This window comes from Trachypithecus francoisi, unplaced genomic scaffold, assembly GCF_009764315.1.
Source record: "Trachypithecus francoisi isolate TF-2019V2 unplaced genomic scaffold, Tfra_2.0 Lachesis_group16, whole genome shotgun sequence".
Taxonomy (NCBI): domain Eukaryota; kingdom Metazoa; phylum Chordata; class Mammalia; order Primates; family Cercopithecidae; genus Trachypithecus; species Trachypithecus francoisi.
Window position 1 is genome coordinate 88870202 of NW_022681461.1, and position 27904 is coordinate 88898105.

The following is a 27904-nucleotide window of genomic DNA, read 5'->3' on the forward strand; positions in this document are numbered from 1 at the left end:
GTCTCTGTGCCTGCCCGGGTCCTGTGACCCTCAGCAAGCTGAGCCCCAGGTGCCCTGTCCCTCCAGTAGCACAAGTGGAGTGTCCCTTGCCTGCTAATCACCTGGGCGGGAGAGCTGGCTGTGTGAGAGCTGCAGGGGCCCTGGGTATTTGCTGCTGAGCCTGGATGCTCTGATATGTGGGATGGCAGACCTGAGGGAGCTCTTTGCCAGTGTGGGGGTGAAATGGAATGCAGTTCCTGGTGGATGCACTCTGGGTTCTGAGAGACCTCCTCCATCTGTCCCCCTCCACTCCCAGGTCTGACGCTTGGCTCTGACCCTTGTCATCACCTGCCTTATTTGCAGCCACAGCCTGACCTGACCTCATCCCCATGCAGCAGCTCAGGGCAACTCAAACAGCCCAAAAGGCCCACGGGGCCCTCAGGTGCACTTCTCCCTGGGAGTGGCAAAGATTTCCCCATGGGAGCGCCTCCCCCCTCTCACCCATCTCCCTGACACCCCTCCAGGCCATATGTCCTCAGTGTCACCTCCCAAAACCAACGAACTCTTTGAGTCTCTGACCCTTTGGGCTCCCTGAATCTACTGAGCAAAGTCTAAACCCTGCCATCCCCTCTTCCCCCACATTATCTATCCCAACCCTCCTTTCTAGTCTCATCTGACCCTCCACAGAAACCACACTAAGATTCCCATCCCCAATTACCTTCCCTACACAACACTCTCCTTGTGGCCTTTCTCAAGGCCTTCACTCTGCATGGAATTAGAAAAATCCAGGGCCCAGTTCCAGTGTTACCTGCTCTCTGATGCCTCACACCAGTAAGAGTTCATCTCCTGGCAGAACTTCCTGTCTGCTCCGTGTTGAGCGCAGTGTATTATGCCTGTGTCCCCACCAGCCTGAGCTCCTGAAAGGCAGAGTCCCAGCCAGGCTCCCCTGTTGGTGCCCAGTACAGTGCTTGGTGCTCAGCAGGTAACCAAGTCACATTTATTGAGTTAACTGGAATTGGCTACATGCCTCTTTTGTTCTCCCTTTATAAAGTTGTTTGTTCTTGGAATTCTGTGTGACAGTGATCTAGGATAGAATTAGAACAGAATAATTTTACAGCTTGATTTTTTCTTGCCTACATGGCTTGTTTTTACTGAAACACAGGCTAATGGGGAGAGATGATGCGGGGGAAGAAAGAAACGCAAGGCTCTTTCCACCAATGCTGACTTCTGATCAACTTGAGCAGCCTCATCAGGAAACCATGTTCTCGTGGCAGGCAGGGGAAGGTTGTGAATATCAGGAAGAGGAGGACACACTGCTGGAGGGATGTGTAATTCCATGGGGCCTGGGACCCAGGAGCCCAAGGCAAGGATTCTGAGTTATCTGGAATGAAGCCACTTAATCACACCTGGGTATAAGACCAGATTATAAGTCAGGTTAGTTTAACCCTGAAAATGACCAGCCAACTCTGTTATTCCATGACTAGGGACATTGAGGTCTAGGAAGGATGGCAGCTTGGTCCACGGTCACATGGAATAGAAGAGACAGGGCTGGGATTGGAAGCAAAACACCTAACTTCTAGTCCTGCATTTTTCCATCTGCACTGTGCTCCCTGGATGTTAGCAGTGGCCATCTGTGTGTGAGTGAGACTGAAGTGTTGTTTTCTTTATGGCTCACTATGAAGCCAGAGTTGAGCAATGGCTGGTTTTAAAAAAGGATGTGATACATTCCATATTTAATTAAAAATAAATAACATGGAACATTTACTCAGCTCAGTAACTTTCATTATCTACCTTCTCTGCACTGGTCATTGACCTGGGTGCCTGGGATATAGCTGTAGGATGAAGACCCCTGTCTAGGAGGCCACCTACGAACCCCTCTATGTCCATGCTTACAGTTCTAGTGTGACTTGCTAAACCACATACACAACCAAACAGACTTTTGACTCTTAACACTGTGTACCCTGACTGCAGGGATGAATTCTGAGCATTAAACACACTTCTAAATGTGCCAACTAAGAAATGCAATGATAAAACATCAAACATTAAATGAGAAGGATTCTTCTGGTCCTTTATTTCTCAGCTCATTCATTCCATGACATATGTTCTCCACCATCCTGAAGCTGCTGGCTTGATACAATGGGTATCAGCCAGTCTTTTGAAGACACAGTTACAGTGCCAGCTAGGTGGCCACACCTTACAGGCTGGGGCAACATTCTCCAGAAGGCGGTATATGCTCTGAATCAGTGGCAGTTGCTGATGCCATTTCTCCCATAGCTAGGATTCGTGGGTCAGGGAATCAAGGCTGGAAACAGGAGTGGCGCCACTCACCATTACTCCTAGCGATCCACTAGCAAAACTTTCACTTATTGTTCCCATGACCCTATGGTCTGCTGGCCTAGAAGTCTTAGTTTCAAAGGAGGAAAGTTCCACTAGGAGACACAGTAATTCCATTAAACTGGAAGTTAAAACTGCCACCAGCCCACTTTGGGCTCCTCATGACTCCGAATCAACGAGCAAAGAAGGGAGTTACTGGGGGTGACGGATGCTGACTACTAAGGAGAAATTGGATCGCTATTGCACAAGGGAGGTGAGAAAGTGTATGTCTGGATAGAGGAGAGCCCTTAGGGCATTTTTAAGTATTACCATGCCCTGTGATTAGGGTCCATGGAAAACTACAACAAACTAATCCAGGCAGGACTACTAATGGCCTAGGCCTTTCAGAAATGAAAGCTTAGGTCACCCCATCGGGTAAAGAACCACAACCAGCTGAGGTGCTTGCTAAAGGCAAAGAATGGGTAATGAAGCAGGGTAGTTATCAATACCAGCCACAACTACCTGAGTAGTTACAGAAATGAAGACTGTAATTGTCATGAGTACTTCCTCCTTATTTTGTGAACACTTGTGTTGTGTGTGTGAGTGTGTGTAGCAAATATCTTTGCTTTTTCCCTTTCTTATTCCCTTATCACGTAACACAAGATTGTTTGATACTGACTTTACTGTTATTGATTGTATTGGCTTTGTATAATAGGATTTAAGTATCATTAATTTTACATTATAGTATTTAAGTTACAGGACAGCAAGGAGAAGAATAAACATCACTCATGGACTTTACCTCCTCTTCTGGGGAAGGTGATAGTGTGTTTTCCTAACATGATAGTTGTATCATGTTAGGCAGAATTATGACATCATCACTGTCTTTATTTGGAAATTAAGTATGGTTTAAAGAGATGTACATGTGTGTCAAGCTGACAAGGGGTAGACTGTGATGGTTAATTTTGGGTGTTGACTTGACCATGGGATGCTCAGACATTTGGTCAAACATGATTCTGGGTGTGTCTGTGAGGGTGTTCCCGGATGAGATTAATATTTGAATCAGTAGACTGAGTAACACAGATTGTTCCCCCTGATATGGCGGCGGGGGGGCATCCAATCAGTTGAAGACCTGAACAGGGAAAAAAAGCTGACCCTCCTCCAAGTAGGCGGGGATTTCCTCCTGCCTGACTGCCTTGAGCTGGAACACTGGCTTTTTTCTGCCTTTGGATTCAAACTAAAACATCTTTTCCCAGACCCAACTCTTCCTGGGTCTTCGGCCTGCTGGTTATTTGTATTTGTGTTGGAACTATACCATCGGCTCTCCTGGGTCTCCACCTTAGCAACTGCAGATCTTGCCGGTCTCTACAGCCTTGTGAGCTAACGCCTTATAATAAAATCTCTCGGCCGGGCGCGGTGGCTCAAGCCTGTAATCCCAGCACTTGGGAGGCCGAGACAGGTGGATCACGAGGTCAGGAGATCGAGACCATCCTGGCTAACACGGTGAAACCCTGTCTCTACTAAAAAAATACAAAAAACTAGCCGGGCGAGGTGGCGGGCGCCTGTAGTCCCAGCTACTCGGGAGGCTGAGGCAGGAGAATGGCGGGAACCCGGGAGGCGGAGCTTGCAGTGAGCTGAGATCGGCCACTGCACTCCAGCCCGGGCGACAGAGCGAGACTCCGTCTCAAAAAAAAAAAAATAAATAAAATAAAATCTCTCTCTCTCTCTCCTTCTCTCTCTGTCTCTACACACACACACACACACACACACACACACACCCTATTGGTTCTCTCTTTCTCTGGAGAACTCTAATACAACACATTAAAAGAAAAATCTGCAAAGGCAAAGTTATTCTAATGTCATTGCCATGGAAGGAAAAAGGAAGTGGTGGCTTTAGGAAGCACCCACCTGTCCCTCCCCAGCTCCCCTCACTGGTGACAGTGTGCTCCCCTTTAGCACCTACTCACATCAGGGTCCAGCTCATCCAGCTCATTTTCCAGGGTCCTGAGCTCTTCCTCTGTGAGGGCTCCAAGGATTTCATCTTCATCCAGGTCACGGTATTTCTCTAGTTCTCGTCTGTACGACATTGTGGAAGAACTTGTCTGTGTCTCCTGAGTTTCTGCGCTGATTAATACCTACCAGAAAGACAAGAATCTTAGAAAGACCCATCTCAAATTTGTTCTCTCAGAGCAAATGGAGGCTCATCATTCACACAGCGGCCTGGGTACATTTTATGAATCACCAGGATAATCATGACTACGGTGGAACACTACACTAAGTTTGGCTAATTCTCTAATAAAACTGTGCAAGGTAAAGTCCTGAGAGCATGTAAGTTAATGAATTGTAATTGGTTATAATTGGCATGGACATTAATTACAAGTAAATGGGTAATTATAAATGGCTTAGGGGTGCTTGAAAACAATGTTATTCTTCAAGGAGTTCAAATACTTTTCTGTGTAACTCTCCACCCTTCACCCTACACACCAGAGGGAATCATGAATGCTGGAAACTCTGCCAAAACTGAGTTTAAAAGGGGCAGGGGAGTATCGATGGTTAATTGAGCACCTACTGCATACAGGCCCGTCACCTACACCATTTCATTCAATCCTTACAAAAGGTAGTTTATAGAAATAGCTAACTTTAACTACTGTATGTCAAGCTGTGTGTTAAGTACTTCACAAGGACTTTCTCATTTAACCTATGAGGTAGGTATTTACTATTATCCCCATTTCATAGACAAGGACTTAGTGAGGTTAAGTGACTTACCCAAACGACACTACTAGGAAGCAGCAGCTCCACATTTAAACTCAGGTCTGCTGGCTGCAGACCTTCTCTGCGGAGTCACCCAGTGGCATGGCCAGGGGGCTGCCTAGTCCAGAGCCCCCATTTCTCCCCAGAGGGAGCCAGTTCAGAGGGAAGAAGTTCAGAGGGTTCCCCATCAGGACCTGGGGAACCAGGGTTCACCTCTGCTGCTTCCCAGACTGCTCTCTCTTGCTGGAGAAGCCTACCGTTCATTTCCTGTTTCACAGATGACACCTAACGCCTATGTTTGGACCCTGTCTCTGCTACATCCCATAACCACGACATTTTCAGACCTGTTAACTCATCTGAGCCTCTCCACACATCCTGGAGGTTCATCTTTTTTTTTTTTTTTTTTTTTTCCCCTTTTTTATACCTTGAAGATCTTCCTGGATACTAATAGGTCTTTTAATTTAAAAAAAATTTCTTTTTTTTTTTTTGAGAGCGGAGTCTCGCTGTGTCACCCAGGCTGGAGTGCAGTGGCCGGATCTCAGCTCACTGCAAGCTCCGCCTCCCGGGTTCCCGCCATTCTCCCGCCTCAGCCTCCGAGTAGCTGGGACTACAGGCGCCGGCCACCGCGCCCGGCTAGTTTTTTGTATTTTTAGTAGAGACGGGGTTTCACCATGTTAGCCAGGAGGGTCTCGATCTCCTGACCTCGTGATCCACCCGCCTCGGCCTCCCATAAAATATTTTTATTAGTGAAAAAACTGAGGGATGGCCTAGGGCTTGACTCAGGACCCCTGACATCAGTCCGTGAGTGCTCTCTACTCCACCACACCACCTCCCCTGAGCTAGGACGGACAGCAGGACCTCGAGCCCTATTGTCCTCCAGCTTAGCTAAATGTAGCACCGTGCATAGAATCAGTGTGATGAGTTATATTGTGTCTCCTAAAAACTCATATATAAGGCTGGGTGCGGTGGCTCATGCCTATAATCTTAGCAATTTGGGAAGCTGAGGTAAGGGGATTGCTTGAGCCCAGAAGTTTGAGACCAGCCTGGGCAACATAGTGAGACCCCATCTCTACAAAAAATACAAAAATTAGCCGGGCATGGTCATGCGGCACCTATAGTCCCAGCTACTCAGAAGGCTGAGGTGGGAGGATCACTTGAGCCCAGGAGGTCAAGGCTGCAGTGAGCCACGTTCCCACCACTGCACTCCAGCCTGGGTGACAGAGTGAGATCCAGTCTCAAAAAAGTAAATAAATAAATAAAATAAAAATAAAAGTTCATATGATGAATTTCTAACCCCCAGTATCTCAGTAACCTAGTATCACATTGCAAGTTAGAATGTGACCTTACCTGGAAATAGGGTCATTGCAGATGTAAGTAGTTAAGTTTAGACACGGTCTTACTGGATAGAGTGGGCCCCTAATCCAATATTTTACCTGGGATTATGAACAGGGGAAATTTGGACACAGACACAGCGACTAAGAGAATACCATGTGACAATGAAGGCAGAGATTGGGGTGATGCTACTACAAGCCAAGGAATGCCAAAGATTGCCAGCAAGCCACCAGAAGCCAGCCCCAGAAGGAACCCACCCTGCCAACACCTTGATCTCAGACTTCTAGCCTCCAACACTGTGTGACAGTACATTTCTGTTATTTAAACCATCCAGTGCTGGAATTTTGTCACAGCAGCCCAGGCAAACTTATGTAATAGATATGACCTTTTTCACAGCAATGTACGTATGTAGGCCTCCAAGCAAGCCAACCAGCCAACCCACCCATGGCTTATCTGTGAAATCATGATGAAATTTTCTAGAGTAGAGAAAAATGAAAACTAGGAAAGGACAATCAACCAATCGATCCAAAAGCTGGGATTAGTTGTTAATTAAAAATAATTAAAGTCATCTAAAATAAATGAAAACCAAAGTTCACTAAGCTAATAGAAAAAGTCTCTGTCTCAGAAAGCAGAGAGCACATTTTATCAGTGTAAGCCTGTGCATGTGTGGGCCTATTTGCAGGAGAAGTCCAAGTATATGACAGCTGGCTTGGTAAGAAGGACTTGCTTCCCAAATACAGAAACCCCAGTGCCACCCTTTTCTCTAAGAATGGCTCAGCTTGGCCTAACGTCCTCCTTTGACCAGGCCCCAAGAATGCAATGCTCAGACCATAAATGGCCCCCCACCACTTGATCCATTTCTATTACTTCCAAAGAAAGCACAACCAGCTGACAGTGCTCTGGTATCGATGAAAAAACCTTCCTGAAGGCCATCAGAAAGCAGCCTAATTTGGCTTTTCCTAAGTGAAGCTAGGATGGGGAGAGGATCCATGATCTCTGTGCTGGGGCCAAGAGGGACTCTAATGAAGGGCTTGGAGTCTTCCAGAACCAACTCACAGAGATGTCCAGAACTGCCTTAAAACTGCATCTCTTAGACGGGCTGCAAACACAAGCTTTTGGTGCTCAAGCGGGTTTTGGGTTATATGAAGTTCCCAAGGACTCTGGACTGCAGGACTTCTCAAAAGTGTTGGTATGTGGGTATACAATGGAGTCTCCAAGAGGAATAGGTTGCAAGCAGAATTACCCCAGTCTTTTTTTTTTTTTTTTATCATAAAAGCACGTGTCTGAGAAACTGCACCCAGAAATGGAATCTCACAAAACCAAGTTTGGAAAACACACTTTTTGCCTCACCTCTGGGTCACATCAGAACCACACGAGACGGGACACAGAGACAGGACCAACTGGGACACACTTCTGGGGAGCATCAAACAGGTTGGGAACCCTGTGAGCTTCTCATACTTGTTACCTCTTCCAGCTGCCTCATTTTCTACATACTTTATAGTAAAAGCCTTAGAAAAAGAGTCATGGACAGACCCTGGAGAATGACCGGCCAGGCTGAGGGAGCAGGGGAGAAAGAAATCCTTTATCAAAGCCAGCTTGAGGAAAACGGGCTGGGAAAAGAGCCAGAAAGGAAAGCAGGTGACAACTGTGAGGCCTGCTGAAGGAGGGATATGTGGTGGGGCATTCGGTCTCCCCTAGAGATGCCACCCTGAGGGGTACAAATCATGAAATTTCCTAAAGAAGTCTCCTCTTACTGCATCCAGGAAAGTGAATGCACCACTTACACACCCCAAGGTGCTGTTCATTTCTAAAATCCTATTTCACAGGATTTAAAAAGCCCTTTCTAATGTCAAGGGTCCTGTGAATATTATGGAGCAATGAGGCACAACATGAAATAAACTGAGAAGAACCAAAAACTCTAAGGTAAACTATGAAGCTGTCAGTTTCAAGCCACACTCATCGGCTTGGCTCACAAGGACGGTTGCTACGAAGCAGGATTCTCCTCCTGTGGTTGAGGAAATGGGAGAACTGGAGGTAGGGAAGAGACAGGGTGGGAGGGAGGCGAAAACAGTGTGTTCAGAGAGCCCACTGAAAGCTCGGTCTTAAATACGGCTTGGAAGAGATTGTATTTTATAGCTGCTTATAAAAGGCCTCCGTTTCCTGAGAGAAGAGGTGTCAGGGATGGAGCACAGGCCTGAGCTTCATAGGACTTGTGGTTGGAGTGCTAATTGTGACAGTGATTCCCTGGGTGACCCTTGCTAAGCTCCTTCCCTCCTCTGGGCCTCTATTTGCTCCTCTGAAAAATGAAAGCATTGACTCATTGACCGGCTGGTTTTTAAACTATGCCAACAGAGATCTCAGGCTCTGAGAAAGTGCCTCCAGGCCCCCGCAAAGGGTTAGGGATAAGTGAGGGGGACTCACTCCCGATTTTACCTGATGTAAATTTATTTGGGTTCCATATAAAATTTCACTTGAAGAAAGGATTCTGTGGCTCAAATAAAAAGTAGAAAATCCATGGACTGGTTTTCTTGGTCTGCATAGTGAGAGGCTAACCGTATCACACCTGTAGGGTGTCATGAGGATCACGGGGCAGCAAGCAGGTGAGGCTGTAGCCTGGGGTTGAGTGGTGCAGTCAATCGGCTTCACAGATCTCAGCCATTATTATGAGGCTGTCGCTGCTGGAGTCTCTAGCTTCTCTCCCCGAGCCACCCTGCCGTCAGGCTCCGAGGTCCCTCAGGAGAGGATCCATGTTCTATGTGTCTTTGTGTTCACAGTGCCTCGTCCTGTGCCTGGCCCAGCCGTGTCACCCAGGAGCGGGGAATGAGCACCCGTGGGTCAGGGTCTAGGGTTCTTGGAACCCTGGGCAAGTCCCTTATCTTCTCAGATGCTTGGTTTTCCCGTCTTCACCACGGAAAGATTGGATCAGATCTGGAGGGACTGAAAGTCTGAGAGGGGAGGGATGGGCAGGAAGGGGGTGATGAAGCCGCTGGGGTTCCCAGCATGGCCCACCTGCAGCAGCACCCCTGTGACCCTGAGCAAGAGTTGGTGAGAGCAATAAAAGGACAGGTAAATATATTTAAAACACAATCACAAACTCAAGTCTTCCAAATCTGGTGTCTATTTTACACTTAAGGCATATCCGGCCACCCCACTTCTCTGTGGCAGAAGCCTTAAGCCTCCGCTAAATATGAAAAAATAGAATTTACAAGTTGTGCCAGGAAGTAGCACTCGGCAGGTTGGACAGTAAAAATGAGGGAGTCAAAGGCTGAGGCCATCCATCAGGAAAGCCTCAGAAATGAAAGCTCCGAGAAGGGGCAGCTCCTGGAGTACACAAGGCTCTTTTAAATCTTTCACGGGCAGCCGGTCCAGTCACTTCTGCTAATGGCTTCTCCAGCATTGCCTGCCCATGTGGGAACACTCCAGAGGAGGCACTTATGCAGCATCATCTTGATTTATGGACTTCACTTCCTTGAGCTCAGGAAGAGCTGAGTCACAAGTTCAAATAAATATTTTCCAGTTATACTGACTTGTTATTTCAGCCACAGTGAATATCTTGAGGATGGCAAGGCAAGGTTGACTTAGAAAGTCCATCCTTTATGCCCCAAATATTTGTGAATTTGTCCCTCTCTTTTGGAAGACACTTTGGCCAAAGGGATTTTATGTCAGTTTCCCTTGTCACCAAAGCCTGTATCCCAAGACAATGCCATCTACCTCCCTCTCCGGAATGTCTCTTCCCTCAGCTTCAGGGATGCAAAAGCACCTGCAATGTCCCCTGTCCCTCCTGAGAGAGCTGTCTCCCTGTTACTCCCCTGCCCCCTTTAAGGGGCACCTCTCAGGGCAGCCATGCCCCATATCACAGGTCACCCCTCCACTGTCAGATGACTGGGCGGAGGGGTGCCTGGCTCAAGGGTAGCCAGTTGATTGGAAGGCCAGTGACAATGTTCCTAGGTGGCCCAAGACAAAGAAAAAACCAAAGCCCAAAAAGAGGAGTTGGGTAAATAAGCTTGTTCATTTCTTAGCATTTGTGTTTGTTTCCTGGGGATGCCCCCAACAAAGCCCCACAAACCAAGTGACAGAAACAACGGAAGTGTGTTGGCTCTCAGTTCTGGAGGCAGAAGTCAGAAATCAAGAGTCAGCAGGGCTGGCTCGCTCTGAGGGTGAATCTGTTCCCAGCTGCTCTGCCGGCCTCGGGTGTTCCTTGGTCGGCAGAGGCTCCTCTCCCTGTTTTTTCCTTTGCAGTGTCTACCCTCAGTACATGTCTGGGTCCAAATTTCCCCTTTTTCTGAGGACAGCAGTCATATTGGATTAGGGCTTCCCTAAGGACTTTATCACATTCACAGGTGCAGTTTTTTTGGGGACACAATCCGACCCGTAATAGCATGGAACTGGGACAGGAGGAGAAGATGGGGCAGGTGTTGGGGCAGCCGTGGTGAAGGGAAGCTTGGGGAACCACGGCAGATGTGTGGAAGCTGAGGCGATGAGGGATGAGACTAGGCAAGGGAGCAGAGTCCTGAGGGAGACTTTGTGCTGCCCATGAGAGACGGAGCACATGAGATCCACCAGTGTCCAGATCCCCCTCCCCCAGGCCTGGATGGTATGGCTCAGCCTGTTTCCCATGAGCCCCCTGTCCTCCCACGAGCCTGTCCAGGCCCACCCATCTGGCCATGCCCGCTCGCTGTCCTAAGTGACCTGAATGAGCTCCCACTCCTTGCAGCGAAACTCTCCTGGTTTCCCTGCTTCCTTTCTGACTCCTCCCAGGTCTCCTTGATGATGCGTTATTCTTGGCCCACCTGTTTCTCTGGGCTCTGCCCTCTTCTCATGTTCTCCCTGGCTGGTTCTCATCATCTCCCGTGTGGGGACTGCTACGTGTGATAAGCTGAGGACACTCAGACGGTGTCTGTCCAGCCCAGGCCCCTTCCTGAGCCCTGCTCCCCATTGGGTACCTCTCCCTGGAGCCCTCAGGCCCCATATGCCCAACCCAACCCTGTGTGCGTGTCCAGCTTCCGCACCACCACCCTCCCCTGGCCTTGTTTGCAACTCCTCTTCTGCCTGTCAGTCACCCAGGCCAGTCACCTTGGGGTCAGCATAGACTCCCACGCCCGCTCCCCAGCTCAGGGCCAGCCTGCGCCTGACAAGGCTCTTTCTCTTTTTTAAACTTTTTTTTTTTTGGCTCCGTCAGCCAGGCTGGAGTGTAGTGATATAATCATAGCTCATTGCAGCCTCCAACTCCCAGGCTCAAGCAATCCTCCCTCCTCAGCCTCTTGAGCAGCTGGGACTACAGGTGTGCATCACCATGCCCAGCTAATTAAAATAAAAAAAATTGTGGAGATGAGGTTTTGCTATGTTGCCCAGGCTGGCCTTGAACTCCTGGCCTCAAGCAATCCTCCCTGATCAGCCTCCCAAAGTGTCAGGATTATACATGTGAGCCACCATGCCCGGCCTCTCCTCCCCACCCCCACAGGCCCACTATCTTTTTGTTGTTATAGTTGCTTTTCAAATTGTGGTAAAATACACATAACATAAAATTTACCATTTTAACCATTTTTAGTCGCACAGTTCTGCGGCATTAAGTACATTCCTGTTGTTGTACAACTGTCACTACTATCCATCTCCTGAACTTTTTCATTTTCTCAAACTGAAACTCCATCCCCATTAAACACTAACTCCGCTTTCTCTCCTCCCCCAGCCCCTGGCAACCACATTCTCCTTTCTGTCTGTGTGAATTGGACTACTCTGGGGGCCACCTATGACGGGAGGCACGCTGTGTTGTCTCTTTGTGACTGGAATCCTGTCTCTTTAACATCCTTGGATCTGTCCCTCCTCTCCCTTCTCACAGCACTGCCTCTTATGATCTCAGTGAGTGCAGCAGTCTCCAAACTAGTCCCCTGCCTCAGTTCTCCCTCCTTCCTATCCTTACTCAACTCAGCCTCCAAATGATCTTGGTGAAAATCAGTCCTCCAGCTACTCCCAAGCTGAAAACTCCAACTGCTTCCCAAGCTCCAACTGCTTCCCATGGATGGATAGAGAGCATGTCTCTAAGGCGCACCCCTCCACGCAGACTCCCAACACCCCTGGTTGGGATACTGTCCCCCTCTCCTCCCACACCTCTGTGGGAAGCTCTAAGGAAATAACACTGCCCCTGCCTAGTGGAGGAGACTAGGGCTTCCCACATCTCTCTGTGTCCCCAGACTGAGCCAGGCAAGGGCCAAGATCACATCTGACATCTGCACATCTCAGCACCCAGCCCCTGCTTGGCTCAGAGTGAAGGTGAAGTAACTGCAGATCAAATTGAATGGTCAGTCAGGAATACAGACCCCTGGGCAAGGGTGGAAAACTGAATCCTATCTCAGGCCAGTGACTGGCAGGGGAAGAAAGTCAACCAGCAGTCGATTGGGTGGGGCAGGGGTAGGGTAAGATGTGGAAGGAGTAGACAAATGGTAATGGAAGTTTGAGGGGGCTTCCTTAGTTTTTAAGGCTGAAATCAGGGTCATAAAAGGTGGTGCAATAATTATGCCAATAACCACTCCTCCGATGTGCAGAGACCTTTGCAGCTCATAAAAATGTAACTACTTTTATGCTTGCAGTTTCATGCCCCTGGGGGCGTGTTGTCACCTGTGATGGGTTCCGGATAGAAGAGAGCGAGGAGAAACAGGGAGAGGGAGAGAGCTGAACTGAGAGGGCTGAGCTCTCTCAGTCACCAATGTCTTGATTCCAAACCATCCCGCTTCCCCTAAGGATCCCCTGTGTAAAATAGCCTCAGCTTCTCACCTGGCTTCTCACCTGCCACCCAGGCAGGACTGGCTACATAATTTGCTGGGTCCAGTGCAAAGTAAAACAGTGGGACCCTTTGCTCAAAAGGCAAGAAAAAAGTGCCATTAAATGTACCAAAATAGGCTGAGCATGGTGGCTCATGCTGTAATCCCAGCATTTTTGAAGGCTGAGGTGGACAGATTGCTTGAGCTCAGGAGTTCGAGAACAGCCTGGGCAACATGGCAAAACCCTGTGTCTGTAAAAGATAGAAAAATTATCTGGGCATGGTGGTGCGTGCCTGTAGTCCCAGCTACTTGGGAGGCTTAGGTGAGAGGATTGCTTGAGTCTGGGAGCCAGGGGTTGCAGTGAGCCAAGATCATACCATTGCACTCCAGCCTGGATAATACAGTGAGACCCTGTCTCAGAACAAACAAACAAAAGGATAAAAATATAAAGCTCTTCCTTTCTCCCATGGTCTCTCTCTTGATCTGGCATGGTGATTTCTTTATTTTTCATTTTTGTTTTAGTTTACAAACTTTTGATAGAGACAGGGTCTCGCTATGTTGACCAGGCTGGTTTCAAACTCCTGGGCTCAGGCAATCCTCTTGCCTCAGTCTCCCAAAGTGCTGGGATTACAGGTGTGAACCATGGTGCCCAGACAGTCATGGTGTTTTTTATTTACCATTTAATACCGTGATCCACATAGGTGTCCATGTACTGCACGAGAAGCCCACTGGCTGCCAATTTTTCTCTCTTGTCACACCCAGGACTGACACATCTGCCCTGGTGGAGGGCCAGGAAGTCATGCCAGGCATTTCCCCTTCCCACAGGCCACTGGCCCAACACAATCTTCTTGTCTGCCCCTGATCCAGGCAGCGAGTGTCCTGGTCCTAACCGCTGCTGCAATCCTTTTGTCTCCTTCTAATTCAGATTAGCTAATGTCCTGGCACAGAGGCTGCAATAGCATGGGCAATTCCCAAGGGTATTACAACGCCTGTGCCAGGACATTAGGTACCTGGATGAGCAGTGGATGAAAGGCTTGCCCTGCAGAGTTTCCAGCTGAATACACCAGGGGGCCTCACTGGTAGCCCAGCAGGAGTGGGAAGGGGGAGGCTGAATGGATCCAGAGGGTGCCAGGGGCAAGGGAGCTCTAGTCCAAGAACCCATCTCCAGGAAGCAGTGAGGCAGCAAGAGGTGGGACCTCATGCAAGCTGAGGTTCTGAGCCCTGGCACGTACTCCACTGGAATTTCACTTAAAAATATAAATTCAAATATAAAACTATTAAGAATTTCGGCCGGGTGCGGTGGCTCATGCCTGTAATCCCAACACTTTAGGAGGCCAAGGCGGACAGATCACTTGAGGTCAAGAGTTTGAGACTAGCCTGGCCAAATGGTGAAACCATGTCTCTACTAAAAATACAAAACAAACAAACAAACAACAACAACAACAAAACCACTAGCCAGGTGTGGTGGCAGGCACCTGTTATCCAAGCTACTCGGAAGGCTGAGGCAGGAGAATCACTTGAACCTGGGAGACAGAGGTTGCTGTGAGTCGAGATCGTGCCGCTGTGCTCCAGCTTGGACAACAGAATGAGACTCTGTCTCAAAAAAAAAAAAACAAAAAAAATTCAAGACAGTGACTGCAGAACATTCCACCAAGCACAGGGTCCCTCTGAAAGCAGAGCTCTGTGCACCTGCACAGGTGTACAACCTGTTTCCAGCCTTAGCCCCGGGGCACACACTCTGAAGGCCCCAGGGCCAGACTCAGCCTTGGCTCACATGTGATGGTCCTTTTCCTCCCTAGTGTCTTCCAATCCACTGAAATTTCTAGTCCCGGGGTCTAGAGGACACTAGGGCCCCTGTGCAATGGCAGAAGGAGCATTGCCATAGAAGTCAGGGGGCCTGGTTACAAGTCCTGACTTTGGTTGAAGACCTGCCATATGACCTTGAGCAAATTGCTGTACTTCTCTGGATTTCAGTTTCTACAACCTAATTCACTGGGTGAGTATTTACTGGACACCCACTATGGGGAGGGCATTCTGGGTCTTTTTGAGAGAGACAGAAATTAATAAGAGGTCCTAGCTCTCAGGCGCTTATAATTAACATGGGGAGATAAGACTCATACAGAGATTCCTGGGATAAGGTCACACCCATCATCTCTTCATCCACCACCCTTGGAGCAGAATGGATGCCCTGGGCCCTTAGTTCCCTTTACAGGTGAGACCTCACCTTGGGTCAGCCTGGTTAAAGATGAGAGCTTGAACTAGGGGTCATGCAAACCTGGGCTGAAATCCCTGTCCCTGGCTCTAGCTGACTGGGCAGCCTCAGGCATACCACTTTGTGCCTCTGAGATTCAGGGTTTCTTCTGCAAAGTGAGAGCAGGCTACGGACTGAATGTTCTCCCAAGGGGCACTGTAAAGGGGACATGAGAGAAGGGATGATATAGCTCGATAACCAGTTTCCTTCACCTTCCTTCAGGCCCAGCCTGCAGCCTGCAAGCACCGGTTGAATGGATGTGGCTGAGCAGCCATGAGAAAGATGTGGGGCTCTCTGGTGACTGTAGACCCAGCATAAATCAACAGTTCGAGGTGTTCATCCCCAAAGCCATGGTGAGACCTCAGCTGTTGCAATAAAAGTGTAGTGCCAAAGTAAGGGCAATGACAGTCTTGCTTGGCTTTGCGCTGGAGCTCTCAACTCTGGGCCACACTGTTTTGTGGGGGGCAGGTGGTAACAATTTTTTTTAAACAAGACACTGGCTATATACAGTCAAGTGTGCAAGGCTTAAGTATACAACCCATGTGATTTTCCCACATTTCTATACCTATGGAGACACTCAAATGAAGATACTAAACCTTTCCAGCCCCCAAGAAAACTTTCTTAAACTCCCTCCTAGTCTATCTCCCTCAAAAGTAACTATTTATAACATATATAAAATAATATATTTATAGTACTATTCTGACCTTAAGACTGTATATTAGTTTTGGCTTTTTGAACATTGTATGGAAACGTATAGTGGATGTGTTTTTGTGTGTGTGTGTGTGTGTGGTTTCTGTAATTCAACATTGTATCTGTGAGATTCACCTGTGCTATTGTGTGTAGTAACAGTTTGTTCTTTCTCATTATCTGAAATATACCATCATTATCTTATTTACTTTACTTTTAATGGTCATTTAGGTTATTTCCAGTATTTGGTAATTACAAACAGTGCTATGAATATGTCTTTTGGTAGAAATAAGCACTTCCTTCTTTTGGGTGTGTACCCAGGAGTGGAATTGCTAGGTCATAGAGTAGGCATACGTTTACTTTCAGTAGATATTGTCTGTTTTCCAAAGTAATTTTACAATTTTACATTTCTACCAACAATGCGTGAGCATTCCAGCTGCTCCACAACCTTGTCAACACTTGGTACTGTCAGCACCTTCCTGTTAGCCATTCTGGTGGGTAGGGAGTGGGAACTCATTGTGCATTTCCCTGATGACTAATGATGCTGAGCACGTTTCATATGCCCTTCTGGACATGGGGATGACCTCTGCTGTGAATTGAGCCTTCTCTCTTGAGTGGTGCTGAGTCCAGAGAAGGTGAACAAGGCGTCATATGAGGAACAGCTGAAGGACCAGGAGGAACACGGTCATACTCTCCAAACCTCTACTGGGCTCACCTGGGGAAGAGGGAACAGAAGAGGTCTGTGGCTCCCCAGAGGGCAGAAGACATAGATTTATTGAAATTACCAGGAGGTAGATTTCTGATCAGTACAAGGAACTTTCTAACAATAAAAACACCTGAGGGCTGGCTGGGCACAGTGACTCACACCAGTAATCCCAGCACTTTGGGAGGCAGAGGCAGGCAGATCGCTTGAGGCCAGGAGTTTGAAACCAGCCTGGGCAACATGGTGAGACCTTGTCTCTACAAACAATTCAAAAATTAGCTAAGTGTGATGGCGCACTCCTGTAGTCCCAGCTACCCAGGAGGCTGAAGTGGGAGGATTGCTTGAGCCCAGGAGAAAGAGGCTGCAGTGAGTCCTGTCTGCACAACTGCACTCCAGCCTGGGTGAAAGACAGACTTAAAAAACAAACAAACAAACAAGCAAACAAACAAACAAAAACTGCCCAAGGGTACACTGGGCTAGGCCAGGAAGTAGTGAGCACCTGTCTCTATAGGCTGTGAGCAGCGATGGCAGAGCCCCGGATGAGGTCTTCCAGAGAGGATTGATGTCTTAATTGATGGTGGTTGTTGGGGAGTTGACAATATAGGATTTAAGGCCCTTTAAGGCCTAGTTCTATTATGACAGATGTGTGTGGAGCCCCGGAATGGAGGAGGATGGGGACTTAGAGACCAGCTATTGTTAACAGGCTTGTTTTCTGGTTCATTTGCAGTTATTTTCCCTGGCTGATTTCATTCTCTTAGTCATATGGGAAAGTACCTTCTAAAAAAATAAACACACTAAACATAGTGTTTGACTCCATCACTTTCTGCAGTTGCTATGAGCTTCATCCCAGAACACAATGAGCCATGCTCGATGCTCTAAACGTCAAAGTTGTCAAGTGGTTTAAATTGGAAAAGCCTGTGCGTGTGTGTGTGTGTGTGTGTGTGTGTGTGTGCGCGCGCGCGCGCGCGCGTTTTCATTTTGCATCTCTTGGTGTCATCACGATATCTGAGTCACCACAGCAATCATTTGTAAGCAACAGGGTTCCAGAAAAAGAGTCTGAAGACATCTCCCTGTCTCAGCTGGCCTGCCCACCTGCCCTCAAACCATGCTGCACTCCACTCCTCCCCCATCTCTGCAACTTTTCTGGTTCAGGTCACACTTAGCTCTCCCCATGGTCTGCCCCTTCCATTTCATTTTCCTCCACACCAGTAGAAGAGAGTTCTAGGAAGCCAAAGATTGTAATACAAACAAGAGAGGCCATCAGAGTTCTCTGGAAGTTATTGCATTACCTTACTCCCACAAGACTAAAAGCTACTTGAGGACAGACATCTCTGTCTCCCATGGTCCTTCACAAAGCCCTGCACCTGTCCAGTGCTGAAGACATATTCGTTGAATGAATGAATGAATGAATGAATAAATGCCTAGCATTATTATAACTTTGATAGCCATAAGTCAAAAGCACTGGTAGAATAAAAGCTAACCTGCAGGCTGGGTGTGGTGGTCACGCCTGTAACAGCACTTTGGGAGGTTGAGGTGGGCGGATCCCCTGAGGTCAGGAGTTCGAGACCAGCCTGGCCAACATGGTGAAACCCCGTCTCTACTAAAAATACAAAAATTAGCTGGGCGTGATGGTGGGCACCTGTAATTCCAGCTACTCAGGAGGCTGAGGCAAAAGAATCGTTTGAACCTGGGAGGTGGAGGTTGCAGTGAGCTGAGATCATGTCACTGCACTCTAGCCTGGGTGACAGAGTGACACTCAGTGTCCAAAAAAAAAAAAAAAAAGCTAACTTGTAGAAAAGCTTGTGGAATTCATTCCTATCCTCAGTCTCCATTTTACAAACATGAACTTCATCATGTTGCCTCATAGCAGGAGTTAATGTAAGGTAGAGCTTTATGAAACACATTTTTGTATTTTCTGAAAAACCAATATGAAAATTAATATGAACAATACCAAAAAGCAAATGGCTAACTGGGGGAAAATATATTTGCTTCATATTAAACAAAAGGCTGATTTGTTTCATAGACAAAGAATTCCTCCAATAAAAAAACAGAACAGGCCAGAAAATGTGGGTAGAGGAAAGGAATGGACAATTTACACAAAAGGAAATATTAATGGTGAATACACATACAAATAATAACAAAACTCACGTATAATTATCAAAAAGCAAATTGTGGAATGAGATATCAGTTCTAGCAGATTGACAGAGATTTAAAAGTCTGAGAATTCCCAGTGTTGACAAGATGTGGGGAGACCAGTGTCCTCACACAGAAGAGAAGTTATATTGGTATAACCTTTTTCAGTTCGAGACCAGCCTGGGCAACATGGTGAAACCCTATCTCCCCTAAAAATACAAAAAATTAGCCACGCATGGTGGCATGCATCTGTGGTCCCAGCTTCTGGGGTTGGGGGGAAGACCACTTGAGCCCAGAAGGTGGAGGTTGCAGTGAGCCACTGCACTCCAGCCTGGGTGACAGAGTGAGACCTTGTCTAAACAAAACAAAACAAAATAAAACTCTATTAGCGAAAAAGAAAACCCAAACCCCCAAAACCTGGAAATGGCATAAAAATTCAACAAGGCATTGAGTAAATAAATTAGAGACACATAACAGGCAGCTATTAACACCATCCTTGAGGCTACTGTTGGCCACTTGTCACTGTACCTTATAATAGCAAGCTTTGTTTTGTTCTTACTGCATACCAGGCACAATGCTAAGCTCTTTACATGGATTATTTCATGCAATCTTAATAATTGTGAAGCAGATACTTTTATTATCCCATTCTACAGATGAAGAAACTGAAGTGCAGACTATGTTAGTTTTATAGGGCTGCCATAATAAATGACCACAAACTGGATGGCTTAAAACAACAGAGATTTACTCTGTCTCAGTTCAGAGGACCAGAAGTCCAAAACTGAGGTGTCAGCAGGTTGATACCTTCTGGAAGCTCTGACAGGGAATCTGTTCCATACCTCATTCCTACCTTCTGGTGTCTTCTGGCCATCCCTGACATTCCTTGGTTTGCAGCCATATCACTCCCATCTCTGACTCCATCATCATCTGTTCTTACTAGTTATGCTGCCTATATAGGTTGATTTTAAACCATCTCAAGCCTTTTTAATGGCGTGTGTCCACTCTTCTTCTTAAGACACCAGTCATAGGGTAGTTAGGACCTACCCTAATCTAGTGTGACCTCATTTTAACTTCATTAATTACATTTGTAAAGACCGTATGTCCAGATAAGGTCACATTCTGGGGTACTGGGTGAGCATGACTTTTGGGGGGACCCTGTTTAACCCAGTAAGTACACTGACCAAAGTCACAAAGCTAACAAGTGGTAGAGCCAGGATTTGAATCCAGGCAGGCAATCAGTACTCATTACCAGCACTCCATGCTGCCACCTTCCCATAATATAACAGCTCACACTTACATAATGTCCCAGGCACTGTCCTAAGCATTTTACATGTAAGAACTAATTTCGTCCCCACAACAACCCCACTTTATAGATAGGGACACTAGGCACAGAAATGTTAAAAGTTGGCTGGGTGTGGTGGCTCGTGCCTGTAATTCCAGCACTGTGGGAGGCTGAGGTGGGTGGATCACCTGACATCAGGAGTTCAAGACCAGCCTGACCAACATGGTGAAACCCCATCTCTACAAAAAAAATACAAAAATTTGCCAGGTGTGGTGGCGTGCTCCTATAGTCCCAGCTATTTGGGAGGCTGAGACAGGAGAATTGCTTGAACCCGGGAGGCGGAGGTTGCAGTGAGCTGAGATTGCCCCACTGCACTCCAGCCTGGGCGACAGAGCGAGACTCTGTCTCAAAAAAAAAAAAAAAAAAGAAAAAAATATTAAAATTTACCTGAGATTACAGAGCCAGTAACTAGCAGACCTTAGATTTGAATCCAGCGAGGTGGTCTCGAGTCCATGTGTGTGTGTGTGTGTGTGTGTGTGTTGTGTGTGTGTGTTTGTGTGAATCAGGAAGATAGATTGTGTCTCATTATGTGTCAGTTGCTATTTAAGGCCCCCCAAAGGACTAATGAAGGATTTGAGTCTGCCCTTCATTGCTCCTGGGTTCCCTGGCCTCGCACAGACTGATCTGGAGTCCGTCCTAACCACTATACCCTCTGTCTAGTGGCCTGTCTTGACAATATACTGAGGACTGGGGCTAAGAAAATAGTTCCCTCTCCTGAAAGACTGATTGATGTTCTTCCTTCCACAATCAGACACCAAGAGTTCTCCCATTCATCTCGTGCCCCCTTTCCCCTTGGCTGCCATGAGTCATCTCAGAGCCGATTTGAGTATCCAAATACAGTTGTCATCTTCAGCCAGGGCACTGGCATCATTTTCTCTCTTTATTCTCTGTATCGGGTGTTCTTAACCTGGACTTTTGAATAGGCTTCAGGGCAATCACACACCCACTGAAATGATATGCAAATGGTTGTGTATATGAATATATTCATTTTTGTGGAGCAAGAATTCGTAAGCTCTAATCAGATTCTCCAGGAGTTTCGTGTGCTTAATCTTCAAGGTTTCTGCCCTGTCTTTTTAGAATTTCTGTTCTTACTAGTTACATTGGTCATGTAGTTTATTTTTAAGCCATCTCAAGCCTTTTTAATGCTGTAAGTGGAATACAATGTAAAACCATAATAAGCAAATGCGTGCAATGTTGCTATCCATCCTGAATTTTTAAATGTCTCTTGGTTTGCATGGAGGAAGTGTGTCCTACGTCTCCCTCTCTCTTACCTTCACTTTGCACACCTCTGAGTGGTTTTGATGTCTTAGGGTCTCAGGTGTCTCAGGTTTCCACTCCAGCACTAGCCAGGCACCCATCCGGTGCTCATAGATCCAAACTTGCAAGAAGTTTGCTGACCAGAAAGAGCCCTTGATTTTGATCCAGGGCACAAATGAATTCATTCATAGATTTTAAAAGCCACTATCTTAATGCAGTGGCCAGGAGGAAGCTTTGTGGCAACTAGCACTCACCTTGTTGTTCAAATTGTGGTGGTTTGTAGACACTAATCAACACTACCTTATTAGATGTTTATTAGAGCTTATTAGGAATTATTAAGCTTATTTTGTAATCAACTTGCTAGAGTTTATTACAAACAAAGAGCTTTTTAGAAACTCAAAATCTCAAGCCCCATCTCATACCTACTGAACCAGAATCTGCATTTCTGAAAAGATCCCAAGTGATTTCAATGCACATTAAAGTTAGAGAAGCACAGATATAAAACAAGAAGACTCATTTCTCAAGTTTGTCAAACCCTGGAGAGCACTTCAGTTTTCTGGAATTGGATGACTTGGGACAATTGGATGACCTGGGACAATTCCTACTAGGGTGCCCTGTCTTATTACAAAAGGTAGGTAACAACACTTGCTGTTCCTGCCTCATGGGGTTACTGTGAATTTCAAATGAGCTCATGGATTCACACACTAGCTACTTATCCTGATGGGGCTGGTAGGAGCTGGGGAGCTGGCAGTGGGGAGCAGAGTAGGCATAGTCTCTGCCCTCACAGAGCTGATGATTTGGTTGGGTAGGAGAACATGCTATAAATGCTGGTTGGTGTTGTGTGACTGTCACGGTTATCACAGAGCCTTCATTCATTTATTTCATGCATTCATTCATTCATTCATTTGGTGGTCAGCCATTTATTAAAACCTGAAGTGCCTGTACTATGTCAAACATTAAGCTCTGAGCTGCACATGGGGAAGCAGAAATAAATGAGCCAGAAACTTGGTCCTCAGGGAGCTTTCAGTCTAGCCAGAGACAGAGATACATCACTGGGTGATTCCATTTAGAACACACTCTGGCTGGTGCTCTAAGTTGGCACAGGGGGCTACGGGGGTACAGGTAAGTCAATGAAGAACTTTGCTTTTAAGGGTGATTACAAGTTCATAGGCTGAGAGGAGGGAGAACAGCAGCACTGAAGGCTGAAAGAACAGCAGGGGAAAGGCAGGGAGGCATGAAGGCACAGCATGCTTTTGCCATGACCAGAAGGTAAAGAGAATTTGGAGGAGTGCCTAGAGATGATTTTGGAGTAGTAGCTTGAGGCCTGGTCTTAGAGGCTAAGGAATCTGGTCTTTATCCCTTAGGAAATGGGGAGTTCCTGAAGGGAGAGAATTGACACAAGTGAAGATCTTTTAAGAGCAGCATGGAAGAAAGAATTAATGACTTGAGGCAGAAATACCTTTAAGAGGCTCTGAGAGCAGCTTACGGGAGAGATGAAGTCCTAACTGGGATAGTGGATGTGGCGATATAAACGGATGTAACAGAAATTAAGGAAGGTAGCATTGACAGGACTTGGTGGGCAAATGAATGGGGTAGTGAAGAGAAAAGAATCAGGAGGCAGAGATGTGTAGACGAGGAGCGCAGTCCAGCTTGATGCAAGAATGAGGGAGTTGTGAGGTGATTGGATTGTGGGAGTGAATGAGACTGTGAGAGAGTGTGCGGTGGAAAGAGAACAGGGGTAGGAGTAGCACCAAGGCACCAACAGCAAAGGGATGGGCAGCAGCGATGAGTCTATGAAGGAGGTTGAAGGATGCCAAGAGGCAGTTCTGCTTTCCTTCATTCCTTTGGGCATGGAGAGCAACAATGGAGTGGTTACAACTCATCGCCCTCCAGAATCATCGCTAGAAAGGGCCCTGGGGTCACCACCCTTGAAGCCCCAGAGTGAGTGGGGCCTGAGGCTGGGGACCCTGAGAACATGAACTCAGACATGGATGGACGTGGGTGGATGGATGAAAGCCCTTGTCTCCTTCTCCCTCCCTCTTTCCTCCTCACAGATGGTAATGTCCAACCCTTTCACAAATCATTTTTTTTCTCCGAAATAAAACCAAAAGGACATAAGAGAAGGAGAAACAAAAGGCATGCTTGAGTTTGTTTAGTTTTTCAGATCAGACAAAGACCCAACACCACCTAACACGAAAGAAAACCTCCCAGACCGTGTCCTAAGTTGACTCCAATGAGCTCATTCTCTCATTGTCATTAAGAGCAAAGAGAATCAGGTTCTATCATGATTAGCCAAAGGAAGATTTTACAAAACAAAACCAAAGAGAGGAAATGGCCCTGGAATTGTGCTATCTGGTTCATGCTTTTCCATAGAAAGAGGCCTGTGGTTTTAAACTGATAATGGCTCCTAGCAGCCCAATAATTGATGTATCTGGTGTTCTGGCTTTAAGGGAAGAGTGAACTGGCCTCTTTAGAAATGTTGGCAGCCTGGCTGGTCCATTAGTAAGACTCAAAACTCAAAACATTGACTGGAAAAGGCCATTATGACTGGGCTCAGCAGGAGTCATCGATAGATGATGTCATTTCAGAAATAAGTAAGCCAAGGTCATGAAGCCCATGAGCAGGGTCAAAACACCCTTCACGGCCCATCACCATCCTCCATCGCAGATACTGGTCTGCCAGAGACACATGGGTCTGAGCCAGGATCTCCTTCATTTTACCTTTTTTTGCTCATTCCAGGGGATGAAGGCCACCTGCAGAGTCTGTGACATTCTGCAAGTCACTACAGAAGGTCCCCAATCCTCATTATGGGCACACCTTTTAGATTCCCCTTTAACTCTCTCCTCTCTACTGGGTTCTTCTCACTTCTTGCCATACTCTTTATCCTAGAATGCCTGCCTCCCTTCTGTCCCTTGTCCTCAGTTCCTGCTACCTTGCCTCTCCCTTCCTGTCTCGTCCAAGCTTTTAGAAAGAGTTGCAGGCTCTGTGGAGAGCCTTCTCAGCCTACAGCCTGAAGAAGTGGAGAACTTCTTCAGCTCCCGTTAGCACCTGCCTTTGCCCCTCACCACAGCTAATTATATCATTGCAATATCAGGCTCTGGGCTGAGGACTTACCCTGAATCATCTCACTTAATTCCCACAAGCAGCTCCTGTGAAATGGGGCTACTGTTATCTCCATTGTATACAGGAGGAAACGAGGCTCAGATAGGCTGGGTCACTGGCAGATCCCATTTTTTGAGCCTGCTGCAATGCCCTGGTCAAAGTCACTCATGATCCCTGCCAATCCTGATGGTCCTTTCCCAGTCCTCATCCCCCACTCCTGTCTCTTCACAGCAAGTGACACTACCCACCTCAGTCCTCCCTTGGCACTTGGGAAAGCCACTCTCTCTCACTCCTTCCCCAGCTCCTCCTTACAGGATGGGTCATGCTAGAAAGGCTTCCAGGGGGGACTCCAAGCCCTCCCCACTCCAGGTCCACTAGACACCATCTTGTCCACCGCCTTGTTGTTCAAGGTTGCTCTGAGTGAGTGGCAGAACTGGGACTGAAGCCCGGTATCCTAACCTCCAGGCCAGTCCACCTCCCAGTGCTCAGAGCTGCCACACCTACTTTGTGTTTTCTGTTTTTGCTGAGCTGCAAGAATACGCCCTACCCTGGAGGAGGGAGAAGGTGTGAGACCCTGATAAGGTGGGGCGGAGGCTATTTTTAGAGGACACTGGCTTTCCTCTTAGGCTGGGAGGAACTCAAGGGCCAATGACTTTCTAAAACACGGGTTTGTAAGACTAGCTCATTAAAGATAATACACCAAAGTGACAGTGTTCTTGTTTTCACTCTGCCTGTTGGTTGTGTGGCTGTAACTGATGGAAACTGTATTATTTAGCTCCGTTTCCCCTTAATTCTTTATCTGTAAGTCTTTGAGACGGCTTTAGAAAAAAAACATATAATACAACGTAAAGTAGAAGCAAAAAGGAAACTTCAGGATGAGGGCACTATTGTCTAGACAAGGTAAAGTCCAGAAGAGCAGCAGATTCAAGAAGATGGGGCATTGATCAGGCACTGCCAGAGCTCCCGGACCTGCCTGAGCAGTGGGAAGGGTTCAGAAAGAGATGGGAAAGGCTGGGAGACTGCAGACTTTCTGGCGTGACAGGTCCTGTGTGACCTTGAGCAGGGGGCTCTGCGGCCCTGCACGGAGGACAAAATGGCAGTCACCTCTGGAAGAGAGATGGGGTGGGGTCCCTAGGGGTTCTCACGCTGAGGGCCCAGCACCTGGGTTCAGGGTCTGGTTCTGCGATTCAGACACAGAGGAGCTTGGGCCAGGTGGTCTCCGAGAGTCTGAGGACATAGGGCGAGGGCCAGAGACAGGGTCTGTAATAGCAGCGGTGGGTGAAGGGTGTAGGACGGGGCGGCGCTGCGCAGGTTGGAGGACGCATCATAGGCGCGGTATAGACTGGGAAACTGGCCAGGGAGCGGCTGGACTGGAACCCCTACCCCTGCCCAGCTCGTCGCATCTGAAGCTGTGTGGCTCACAGGCTGCTTTGCCAAGGCAATGGCGGCTACGCAGCAGAGAGATGCTCATAGGCACCCCAAAAGTGCCCTTCCTAGGATTGTACGGCTTAGGATATCCGAGGGCCTTAGTGGGTCCCAGGATACGATCGGGTCTGGGGCAGCCAGTCTCCGATTTCTGCAGCCTCTCCGGATGTGCGCGGTTGGGACCCCAGCGTCCCAGGCCGGAGCGGGTGAACAGGTGGGGGGAGCGCAGGCGGTCAAGAGCGCCCTGCTGCTCTCACGGCCCGGGGCTCCCAGCTTCATCGCGGCTACCAAACCTCGCCCCTACAAATGGGAAACCGAGATCCAGAAACAAGAGGGGGATTGCCAAGGCCTGGCCAAGAGCCGGCGACAACCTGGGGCTCCCGCCTTCAAGCTCTTTCCAGCTCCACTTGGCCGCGTAGCGCGTGTCGTGGTGCTTTAAACCTTGTCTCCCACAGTTTGGGAAACTTCTCCTGCTCCAAACACTCTCAGTGCGAACCTGGGCTCCACATCCAGTCGAGCCCTTACGCCCCCATTCCCACCCCCAGACTCTTGCAGGCGGAGAAGAGGCCGCGCCCCCGAGCCCCGCTCCCGCTGGCACCTGTACCCAGCAGAGCGCCCTGCGGGCGCAGAGCCCCGCCGCGCTGGAGTCCTGCGGGCAGCGGGGGCGCCCCTCCGCCAGGACCCCAGCCCGGGGCACCGCTCCTCCAGAACCCCGGGTCTTTCTCGCCTTCACAGACGCGGTGCGGAGGTCCAGAGCGGAGGGCGCCCTGGCCAGGACTGCGAGCTCGGGGAGGCGGGGTCGCTAGCGCCGGGCTCGGGACCCCGAGACCCGGGCTCCCCAGCCCCAGAGGCAACCCGAGGCGGCAGCTATTTATAGAGGGAGCCACGCTCAGTCCCTCTTGGCGGCGGCGGCGACAGCTGAATATTTTGCCCAGATATGGCTGAGGCCCCGGAGCGGGGGCAGGGAGCCCCGCGAGCGCGAAGGGGACCCCAGGCGGGGTGGGGGCTTACCCGGACGCAGAGCGGCGGGGCCGGCGCGGGCGCGGGCGGCGGGCGGAGGGACGGGCGCGGGCAGCGGGCAGATGGACGCGGGCGGCGGCCGCAGTGCTCCAGCGGGCAGCGGGCGGGCTAGCGCAGCGCGGGGCTGGACAAGCTCCCGGGCGGCCGCGGGCGGGCGGGCGCTGTGGGCTCCGGGGGTGGGAGCCAGGGGCGGGCCCGGCTCGCGCTGTCACCGCGCCCCGCCCCGCCCGCCGCCAGTTCCCTCCTTCCCTCCCCCTCCACTCGGGGGCGCCGGGGCGCAGCGCACCTCCCCGTCGGGACGCGGCCCTGGGAGGGGAGCGCCGGGGAGTCGGGCTGCCCCCGAGCTAGCGCCCGACCCTGCCTGGGTCTGCGCTTCCCCGCTGGTACCAGGAAGAGTTTGAACAACGGTAGAGTTTTGTGGGAAAAGGTGGGCAGATTTGCATTCCTGTGGGGTCCAGAATTCAGATTTTGAGAATCTGAAGTCCCCAATAGTGATGGACCAAAGCCAGCTAAGCGGCAGCTGCACCTTCACCTCTGATTGAAGAGCCGCTCCCTCAGTCTCCCAGCAGCGCGGCCAGGTGGGCTCTGAGCCGCAAGCTTTAACGGCGATCGTTTTGTCAACACGTAGTTTCAACACGCAATCGAATGCATTCTCTCTACACTGAGAGCGAGTGGAGTGTCTAAAATACTGATTTGAAATGACCGCAACAAAATGACCCACGTTCTTAAAAGACTTTTTATTTATTTATTTTTTCAGAACAAACCACTTTAGGTAGTTTATCCCAAACACAATTTTAAGTGTTTTAATAAACAAATGGCTCATGCAAAGGAATTTATAAAGAAATAGGAAAACGTCTTAT

The 27904-nt window shown here is 48.5% G+C and overlaps 1 protein-coding gene across 2 annotated transcripts in view; it reads right to left on the reverse strand.

The window, feature by feature from the left end:
- The window catches only part of TMOD1 (tropomodulin 1), a 92946-nt gene extending 65741 nt beyond the window's left edge, over positions 1-27205 (reverse strand). The window contains exons 1-2 of one of the 2 annotated variants that reach the window (XM_033238028.1): positions 27036-27205; positions 4257-4424 (exon numbers count right to left, since the gene is read on the reverse strand). In XM_033238028.1, the coding sequence (XP_033093919.1) occupies positions 4257-4376 (120 nt within the window). In that variant the 5' untranslated portion in view covers positions 4377-4424; positions 27036-27205. The remainder of the gene's footprint in view (positions 1-4256; positions 4425-27035) is intronic. The other variant, XM_033238029.1, reaches the window with a different exon arrangement.
- Positions 27206-27904: the final 699 nt, after the last annotated feature.